This window comes from Phaethon lepturus, unplaced genomic scaffold (assembly GCF_000687285.1).
Source record: "Phaethon lepturus isolate BGI_N335 unplaced genomic scaffold, ASM68728v1 scaffold13807, whole genome shotgun sequence".
NCBI lineage: Eukaryota > Metazoa > Chordata > Aves > Phaethontiformes > Phaethontidae > Phaethon > Phaethon lepturus.
In genome coordinates, this window is record NW_010551217.1 from 1,072 (window position 1) to 11,374 (window position 10,303).

Below are 10,303 nucleotides of genomic sequence, written 5' to 3' on the forward strand. Positions count from 1 at the left end.
TCCTCCTAGCTCGGGACGTGTGGCCTTATTGTGAAACAGGATTGGAGACCTGAGCAAAAGTGTAAACAGACCTGGAGGAGACGAGGTTTAAAATCTTGTTTTCAATTCTGCCCTGAGATGCAGGAGTTCATTTTGCTTTAAAATGCTGTGCTGAAAAATACTATTAATCAGTATACAGACTCTCCTTGGTGCATACGTTTCCTAAAATGGCTAAAAATGTCTAACATAATGAATTAGAACTATTCAAAAAAATAAGTATTGCTGGAAAAAGACAGTACGGCTGAAAGACAAGACCCAAGGATTGCAATCAGGGCATATGTGGTTGTGAAAGCATTTCCAACAGGCAGTGATGCTTTGTCACTCATGATTTTACTTGAGTGAATAATTTTTCAGTAAAGCATAATGAAAAAATCCATGTATTATTAAAAATGTTGTACTGCCATTTCAGTGTGGTCTTAAGTGAACATAGCCATCGGGTATTTCTCCTCCCCGAATGTGAGCTAGGGCGCACGGCACCACGCAGCAGCGATGCACTGACCTCCTCCTCCACGCTCTTGGCCCCCCAAGGACGATGGTTTCTGTCTCTGGTCTGTACCAAAGAACACAGGCTGGGAAAACGGGCACCTTCTGAGTCCTGGCAAGGTATCAAAGCCAGACTGGAGGTTCCTTGTCCTGGTGAGGCTACAGCTATGTCAAGGAAAGAAGAAACACAAATCTGTAGCTGTGGGCATGAGTGAACTCCCCGTTGAGTTCCCACCAGGCGGGTGAAGGAGCGATGAAGTGTGGTCATTGATTCAGGGATTGCATAAGAAAATCAAGGCAGCCTTAAGTCTGAAATTCTCACCAGGATGAGATGCAAGATGACAAGTGACCACAGATGGTGGTGAACGTTGTCCCTGAAGGTGATTCATCCAGAGTCTTCCTAAAAGATCTCTGTGCCACAAAATAGTTTGTGTGGAGTGCAGAGTCTTGGGGGAAAAGTTAGAGCTGAGGTAACAGATGACATCAGACCCATCGTGTCAGCTGTCTTGTGTCCTGCAAGTCAGAAAGAAAAAGCGTATCTAATATGAAGTAACAGGAACAGAAAGAGGTGAAGCTGCTGAAAAACGCTTGCCCTGGGAACCCTCCCAGCCCCGCTGCTCACACAGTTTTTCTGAACTTGTAGAAATCACTCTTGAAGCTCAAAGTGGACACTTTATTGATAGGAGAAGTTTCCTGACTGCATTGGCTGAATTTTAGAAATATCGATAGTGTTTTGCAGCTGGCTGCACACAAGCCACACAGTGTGCCTGCCGCGGTTATGAAACACATGTGATGATGAATGTAGTTGTCTCTCTTACTCAGTAATTCAATATTTCTATAAGCCCTTTGTCATGGTTTAACCACGGTGGCTAGCTCAGCCCCACACAGCCACTTGCTCACTCCCCCCTCCAGTGTAGATGTATTCCAGTGAGCAGTCAGGGACCTCTATTATCACTAGTAAAACAGTAATGGAAGTTGGGGCACGATGAGGGGAACGGACTGCAGGAACTGGCCAAAGTCATGTACCCTCCCTGTTCAGACCCAAACCACCTCCCCTGGGGACATCTGCAGTTCAACAGCCGCTCTGCAAGGAAGCAGAACCGTCGCAACGGGCTGTCGCGGGCGACCCTCTCGGCGAGGACACAGAGCAAGGAGCCCTGGCCCTGGCCCACCACCCGCGCGTGCCCACTGGGGAAGCGCTGACCCGCCACGGCTCAAATACCGGCGGCACAGGAGGCTTTGGGGGCGAAGCTGCCTCTGCGCGGGGGAAAGCAGCGCTGAGAGCAGTGTCGGAGCGGAGATACACACAGAGGCAAAATGGGGAGTTACAGCCTTCATCGGTGGCGTTCGGGGATGATCCTGTGGGACTAAAATCTCACTTGTCCAATTTAGTCCCACTTCAGTTTACGACATATTCCCACGCAGTGAGGAAGCTTGCTCCGGGGTCGGTTTGGATGATGCACTGAGCAAGCACTGGGCCGAGAGACAGGAGCAAGCCCCCGCCATTCCTCGGTGCACATCCAGGTACCGTCATCACGCTAACACAACTCCACTGCCGAAGAATCAGAATTTAGCAGTTGGGTGAACTTAGCAGTTTTCTTCAGCTTCTCTTCTGAGCTGTCTTCCCCCTGCATTTCTCCAGCATTCCCAGGTGCACGTGGGTTTATTTTCCCAGCCTGTGTGTTCGGAGGCCAATTCCCATCTTGTTTCATGGCTCCCAAAGAGATTCTGCCCTTACCATGGGTCTGAGGCAACGTGTCTGTGACCTCTGTGGGAAGTCCCTGAGGCTTTTGAGACATTTCATCATCAGGTAGGAACTTTAATCTTTAAGAAAGATCACTCTGTGGCTCTGTCTTCATTCACATATCTCTCACTATCATTTCCCTTTTTTTCCTACTCCTTCCTTGCTTCCTATTCTCAGGTTTTTATTCTTTCCTGGCTCACATATAACTTACTTCTATACATATAGCCTCTTCATTCAGGGATATTAAAGTACGTTATCAAAAAGAGGCAGTTTCTCTTCCTAACCTTCCAGTAAGCAGAGCGTGTGAGTGTGTTACCCAGTAAAATAAATAATTGGATTTTTTTGTTGCAGAGCAGCAGCAGAACAAATTATCCTTTGTAGTCTCTCTACCTGTACCTGCCGTCTCTCCACCATCACCTCCTCACCCTGAAGTACCTGAGTGCCCAGCATCCTTTTGAACAGCAAAGATAACCCCTTTTCTCATCTGACCTATCCACCTAGACACACCTATATTGCCTATATGAGCAATGCTAGCAACATCCACTGACCTGAACAGTTCACCAAGCTCTCCTGGTGTGCGGGGGCCCAGAAAACTTCTTATTCCTTGTTACAAGACCAGAGTGATCCAAGAGTTGTGTCATGCAGTCTGCAATTTCAGTTTTAACAACTACCTTCAAAATCCTAAATTTTTTAGACAACAAAAACTTTGATGAATGGAACAATCAAGTATTTGAAATCAAAAGTCTGAAGCAACAACATCTGTCCAATGTAAAATGCATCACTTTTTTCCTCTTTCCTTCTATGTGCATCAAGAAATCCCCCGCTTACACTCACTTTTAAAATGCATTTTAACCAATTTTTTCAGGGAGAGGAAGAAAACATTAGCTGTTCTCTCAAGGAACCCTAGGGTTACCTCTGCTCTTCTTGTTGCCGAATTCTGATTCACTTAGGAATGACTCCAGGACTGAGACGCAGCTCCAGCGTGAGACGGTTCAACACGGGTGCCTCTGTGGAGGCGCCTCCTCGTGCTGGTGGTGGGTGTCTCTCTGCCAGGGTCCCCAGCTGACGGGCACCCCAGACCCCAGCAGTCGGTGGCGATCGCGGGCTCAGCTTGGTTGCCCCCCCTTGGTGCTGAGTCTCGTTCAAGGTGTCGTCAGCGTCCGCCTGGCCAGGCAGCTGTGACACGAGTCCTACACGCTGACCCTCTAGCCCAGTACCACGGCATGGCTACTGCCGGCCACGGGCTTTGTACTGAGTTTGCAAGGTCTCAGGACAGAGGCATGCCGGGTTTGCTCTCTTTGAGCTTGTCCTGACCTGCCTGGAGCTCTTCTTACCACATTAGCAGTAATGACAATTTTTATTCTGACTATGGCCATGGCTTTTTTGCTTACCATTGTATGGTGCAAGCACAGTTTCAGTTTTATGCATATAGCAGCAAGATGTAGCTATTCTGTGCCAAATGAGATATTTATGAATTTAAGATAATGGCATAGTGCTGAGAAATACACGTCTGGCAGGAGGGCAGCGGCCTTGAGAAGTGGCGAGACGGGATGCGGAGTAGAGGAGTGCAGGCATGAGGTGATAAGGGATGGGGCACAGCCTGGTACTGGAGACCTCATGGCTATAAACAACTCGGGAATGGTCAGTTAAAGAAATGCGAGCTTGGAGCTGGACAAAAATGGTTTTGGGGTGACAAAGAGAGCAAAGAATGAGTATCTAACATGCATAAAATGCATGACATTTAGGAAATCTGCATGTATCATGGACTTGCAGACCGATGAAGAGAAAGCAAGGTGTAAAAGCATGTTATCAAACATAAAAAAAAGACACAAAGCGGACCCCAGGGTGAGGAAAAAGAAGCAATGAACCTCAGTATCATATTGCCTGTGAAGGACTCCAGATTTTAATGACTTGATGTAACATCCACCACCAAACTGAAGTCACTAACCTTAGGACCCAGGGGAGCAGTGAAAGGGCGAGTGTGACCCCAGGGAAGAGGTAGAAATTGGGAAGTGTGCGTATAACAATCTTAATTTTTTATTATTATTACTACTAGCACTACTACTACTTTTTCTTGTAGAGAAATATCAATTTCTTTCTTTTTTTTCTGCAACAACTGGACCTGGACTAACAATGATTCTTGGATTAGCCTCTTTTCGATTACACTAACAATTCTTGGTTTTATACATAAAGTGTGTTTGCTTTTTGCCCATAAATGAGATTCTGATCGTAACAACACACATGGCCCTTTGTAGCAGTGGCAGTTGGAAGCCACGCGGGACACCACCAGGCATCCCTGCTGAGACCTGTGCTCTGCAGTGGCACGAGGCAGCAATGCGTAGGCAAGTGCATTGGGCCCCCCAATAATGCAGACCCCAGGGTGCCCAGAGGCACTCAGCACACCCTAAAGCAGTTACCCAGCAGCTGCTCACCCAAATCCGACCCCAGGGAAGAAGCAGCCAAAGCAATTCGATCCCAGACCCCGGAGATAGGTTGCACAAGGAAAATCAGCTAGATGGAGCAAATGTGGACGCACCCAGCCGCCCACCCATCCCATTAAGGAGGGGGATATGGGCAGGGTATCAGAGTGAGAGGGAAAGAATTTCTGCATTTTCTGCGCTGTGACGTGTACAAGTACCACCTGCGAGGACAAAGTCTACATGTTCACATGGGACACCTTAAAAGGCTTTCTGGAGAGATCGAGGGATCTGCACAGTCACGAACATGGTATCTGTGAGGGAAAATGTCGCAGAAAAAGTAATAAAGGGCAGAATCCATAGGCACATGGATAAGTACACCATATGGGGAAGGGGCCAGTATGGCCCTTCTAATGTGCAGACAAGACTCCTTAATACATTGCATGTCCTCCAAGGGCTGGAAAGGATTCTGGCTGGGGAAGATCGAGGTGATAGAGTCTACCTGGATTCCCAAGGGCTCTGAGCAAGGTCCCCACCGAAGGTCATCAAATAAGCAGCCATTAAATGAGAGCAAAGTTCCATGCACCACTGAATAATTGAATCATAAAATAAAGGTGCATGGTTGTCCTTTACAGCGAACAACCTACAGGAATCTGTACTGGGATTTCTGCTTTTCAACGAATTTTGTCTGGGAAAGGGAGGGGAAAAGAGCAAGGCGACCAAGTTTCTGATGATACTAAATTACTCCAGGAACAGGAGGACCAGCTGCAAAAATCCGCAGAAGACCCTGATAAGACTGAGTCACTGAACAATAAAACAACAGATTAAAAAAAAAATAGTTGCGATAAACATACAGTGATGTACTTGGGGGAAAAATGGAACGTTTCAGATAGAAAATGACAGGCTGGTGGCTAACAATTATCTCTCAGGAACAAGCTGTCACAGTTATGATAGTGTTACGACAACACAGTTCAGTGATCAGCCGTTCCAAAAACAAACTAGATGTTAGAAATTCCTAGGCAAAGAACAGAAAACAAGGCCAGGACAGGTTGTGCATCTGAAATATTGCTGCAGTCTTGATGCCTCGAGGAGCAAAACACTTGTCATGGGAAATGAGTGAGCAGACTGTGGCTTCAGCTGGAAAGGGGCGATGGAAGGGAGATATGAGAGAGGTGGCAAAGGCTCAAAGATGAGTGGGGCAAGATCTGCTCATTGTCACTCCCAAGATGAGAGCTAGAAGCACGAGAAATTAAAACAGCACGTGCCTGGTTCAGAACAAACCTACAGAGGTCATTATCCATGCAGCGTGTCATTAGTCTGTGGAAATCACCAAAGCAGCGTCTCTTAGAGTCTAGAGTGTTCGTGCATTAAACTTAGGAAGATGAGTTCCTTAGGCAAGTGGGTTCATCACCAAAATGTCAGTGATGTCGTTGAAGAAAAGAGCAAAACAGCCCCCAAACCTGTGCTGTTCCAGGAGGAAGACTCTGCCCCTTTGCTGAGGGTGAGGGCTTTCCGAGGGGTCTTGGGAGCAAACCCTAGCTTCCAGCTTCAAGTACTGTTCTCAGGCTTTTGCTCAAGGTGTGCTGTTGCCCCTCATCAGCTAGCATTTACTTTTTGTGTTGGGAGTTATTATTCTTCCCTCTGAAACAATAGCACTTACTCCTGCATGTCATTTTTTTGTGACGAGCATTAGCCCTTTTGTATTTATTCTCGGTTCATGGCAGGATCCGGGATCTGTGCCTCCTCGTTTTTTTTTGTCTCACGCAACGGCGCAAATCAAAACTACCTGGTGTAAGGCGAGTAGGGGAACGAGGGCTTGTTAGGAATGGCCAAGGCTGGTAAGAGACGGGCCTTTTGGAAAAAAAACAGATTAGATTGTTTCCCACGCAGGAGGGTGTTGCTTGTGAAGGAGGCTGGACAAGCTGGTTGTAGCCAAAACAACTGCTCCTAAGGTAACAAATGCTGGCAGAAGTTAAACCTCGTTAAACATATTAGGAAGGTACTTTCAAGTGCCAGCACCTGTGTTAGACGGCATTGCTGTTAAAGCTGACCCCGGGAAGCTGCTGTGCTGAGTGTTTCCAAGGTGTTGCAGAGGGTTTAGGGGCTGTCTGAGCAGGTAAGGGTGATACCTGTTTTTAGGGGTTTTTTGTTGGTTGTCTATAGTTGTGATGCAAGTTAGCTGCTTCTTAGTCCTCAGATTTATGTGTCTGCTTCCTTAGTTCTGTAACTGCTGTCTTATGTGTTGTTTTATGCTATTTTAATGCTGTAAGTGGTTCGTCTTGCTCCTGTGTGTTGCAAAATGCTTCTTAAGAGGTGATTGTTTTAGACCCTTTTGCTGCACTGACAAGGAATGTGGGGGACTACTGTGGTGTGTTTGGTTGGTTTTGGGGGGGAGGGTCTTGATTTTTTTTCCCATTCTTTGGGATTTTTAGTAAATTACTAGGAAAGTCCTGTTGGCCTCTAAGTGGGCAGAGAAGGCTAAGGCATGATTGTGTGAAGTGTCTCTTATTGCTTAAGTCAGGTCTCTTTTGGAGACCTCAAGTATGGGTCTCCAAAGTCCCAAATTTGGATAAACCAAAGAAAACACCTTCCTCTCTTTAACATACTTCTGAAAACAAGGTGGCCCTCCCGCAGCTCATGATCGGCACAAGATGTCAGTGCACTAGTGCGTGTAACTGCCTCCTCTGAACCACCGGCTAAAGAGACCCCTTAACTAGCAGTGCCTAGTGGTGGAAGGCTTGGGAGAAGAAAGCCCCGCACTGAAGCGGTGGGGTGGCTTAATGCTGTGTGAGACCCATTCGAATTGGGGTCCTTCTGCATCAGGGATGCCTGAGGTTAACTGCTGAACAGCCCAGGCACTGAAAGGGATGTTTGTCTCTGATGTGGCGTTGACCAGAGGATAACGTGTAGCTGACCTGGCAGCCATGGCTGCACTTGGGTCCTCGGTGCTGTGAGCTGCTGATGGTCTGCTGGTGTGTCCTCAGGAGCGCCTGTCCACCACAGCATCTTGTTTACTGCTGCTTGTGGCAAAACCCCTCCCGTGCTGTCTCCTTTCCATACAGCTCCATCAGCTCCCCGATCTGACTGGGCTGGCTATGGGGATGGGAGTGGGGCAGGCGCTGCTGGTGCTGTTGGCCGCCTGCGTGGTGATGCCTGCAAAGGACCCGTTGCTGAACGTCTGTATGGATGCCAAGCACCACAAAACCAAGCCTGGCCCGGAGGGGATGCTGTATCACCAGGTATGACTCTGCTGATGTGTCAGGTGGGATTGTCTGGGTCCCCTGTACCTCCCTCCCCAGATGATACGGGCTGGTTTCTGCTTTGGGTTTAGCAACCATTTGCTTGAGGAGGAAAGCCTGTGCCGGGTATGAGGCCTGTTTGTTTGCTGTTTTGCTGTTCTGTTCTAGCAAATGGCTAGGGTAGATGCAGTGATGTGAGGACTTCTGTCAGCTCAGTGTCACCCTTCTTTAACCAGGAGGCCTCCCCTTCCCAAAGCTTAGGTACCCCAGATGAGAAGAAGGTAAAGGATGGTGAGAGAAGACACTCTTATCTGCTCCCTCTCTGTGTTGGAGACTCTTCTTGCCAATTGAAGAGCTCTGCCCCCAGGTCCTTGGTGGAAATGGGGCTAAGAGTAAGCCAGGGTGCAAGAGACAGGAGTTTGTTCTGTTCCTCAGGCTGGCATTAATTCCTAGTGAGGATCTGACCTCTTCTTCCAACTCTACCTTGCTGTGGCCCTGAACTCTTCAGTCTGAAGTGCCCAAGGGTTTGCTGGAGCAGAGAAAAATCTTTTTGCTGATGAAGGCTTCTTGCTGTAGGCTACGCAGGGAGCTGGCACCTACAGCATCTGCTGATCCCCTTGAGCTGCTGCCTGCTCTCCCTGACCAGCCTGTCTCTTGCTCTCTTGTAGTGTGCTCCGTGGAAGGACAATGCCTGCTGCACAGCCAACACCAGTTCAGAAGCCCACAAAGACCAATCCAACCTGTACAACTTCAACTGGAACCATTGTGGGCTGATGCCACCCAAGTGCAAGCGCCACTTCATCCAGGACACGTGCTTGTATGAGTGCTCACCCAACTTGGGGCCCTGGATTGACCAGGTAGGATCAGGTCTACTGTGACTGAGACAACAGGGCTTGTGCTGGCCACATGGATATGTTATGTGCTGGTTCCCCATACAGTATGGGAGTCTGCTTTCCAGGGACATTGCACAGTTTCCTGCTGGGTGGAAAGATTCAAAGGACTCTACTAGCCTCTGCTTAGGTAGTCACACAGGCTGATGGAAGAATTGCTTGCTGTCAAGGCATGTCTCTGCCAGGGCTGAAACTCTTCTGAGATCAGCTCTGGCACCCAGTGGAAGGGGCTGGGGGGGGGATCTGGGATGTGGTGGATCCTGACCCTTAACTTTCAAGGGCCATCACCAGTGTGCATGGTCCTGTTGCTTTGCAGGCTGACAGCAGCTGGCGTCGAGAGAGGATTCTTCACGTGCCACTCTGCAAAGAGGACTGCGAGGAGTGGTGGGAGGATTGCAAGGACTATGTCACATGCAAAGAGAACTGGCACAAGGGCTGGAACTGGGCAACAGGTTGGTGGGCTGTGTGGAGCAAGCCTCTCCTTGCCACAGCAGCGTCACTGCTGCCTGCCTGGTGGCTGCAGCCAAGGCCCCTAATGGCTCTTGCCTGTCTGTGTGTTTGCCAACTAGAAGGTGGCCAAAGCCACCATCCATCAGCTAAGATGCAGTGATGGGCTGTGGGCAGGTCGTCTGGTCCTCCCAGATGAAAGGACACGAGTGAAGTGTGCTGGCTCACCTTGTTGTTTCCTTTTCTGGTGCTGTCTGTCCTCAGGAACAAACCGCTGTCCCTGGGGTTCCATGTGCAGACCCTTCAGCCAAGTCTTCCCCCGGCCACAAGACCTGTGTGAGAAAATCTGGTCCAACTCCTACAAATACACCACAGAGCACCGGGGCAGTGGACGCTGCATCCAGATGTGGTTTGACCCTGCCCAGGGAAACCCCAATGTGGTTGTGGCAAAGTACTATGCATGGAAGAAGAGGACCTCCCCTGCTTGGATGGAGAACGGGACTCCAGAAACTGATAAAGCTGCATGTGCTCTGCCGTGGTGTGTCCTGGTCCTGCTGCCTCTGGCCCTTGTGATGCTCCCTGAGGTAGCCAGGGGCTGCAGACCCCTTGGATGGGGGTCCCTGTGACTACCCCCAGAAGGGACCTGGCTTGGGCTGCTCCAGCTGCTCTACAAGAGGGGCTGGCATAGGTAACTTAAGTATGTCTGTTCAAACCGGTGGCACACCAGTAAGTGCTCTGCGTGAGCGTTGTTGGGCCTTGGTACCTGCTTCCAGCCACGGGCAGAAGCGGTTATTTCCTTGCCGTCCTCGAAAGGGCACTACCGCGTATCTGCTCTGGTGCAGGAGCAACCTCGCGCCTGTTCCCACGCCGCGGCTGTGTGCCGGGCTGGCAGTGCCTGTTCAGGTCCCGTGCTGAGCTCTGGTGTCTGGCCTTCCAGGCTGCTCCGGCCCCCTGAAGGGTGGGAGTAATAATAAAATATTCCTCGGAATCAGCCTTGCTGTACTGCAGTTTACTACCGGGGAGGTAAAGCGCTCTGGGGCGAGA

General features: G+C 49.3%; 1 protein-coding gene across 1 annotated transcript; it reads left to right on the forward strand.

Moving 5' to 3' along the window:
- Positions 1–7,778: 7,778 nt before the first annotated feature.
- LOC104613956 (folate receptor gamma-like) lies at positions 7,779–9,843 on the forward strand (the record flags this gene model as incomplete). Its single annotated transcript, XM_010290846.1, has 4 exons — positions 7,779–7,922; positions 8,591–8,779; positions 9,129–9,264; positions 9,524–9,843. Coding segments are annotated over exons 1-4 (789 nt in total), but the record flags the coding sequence as incomplete, so codon positions are not given.
- Positions 9,844–10,303: the final 460 nt, after the last annotated feature.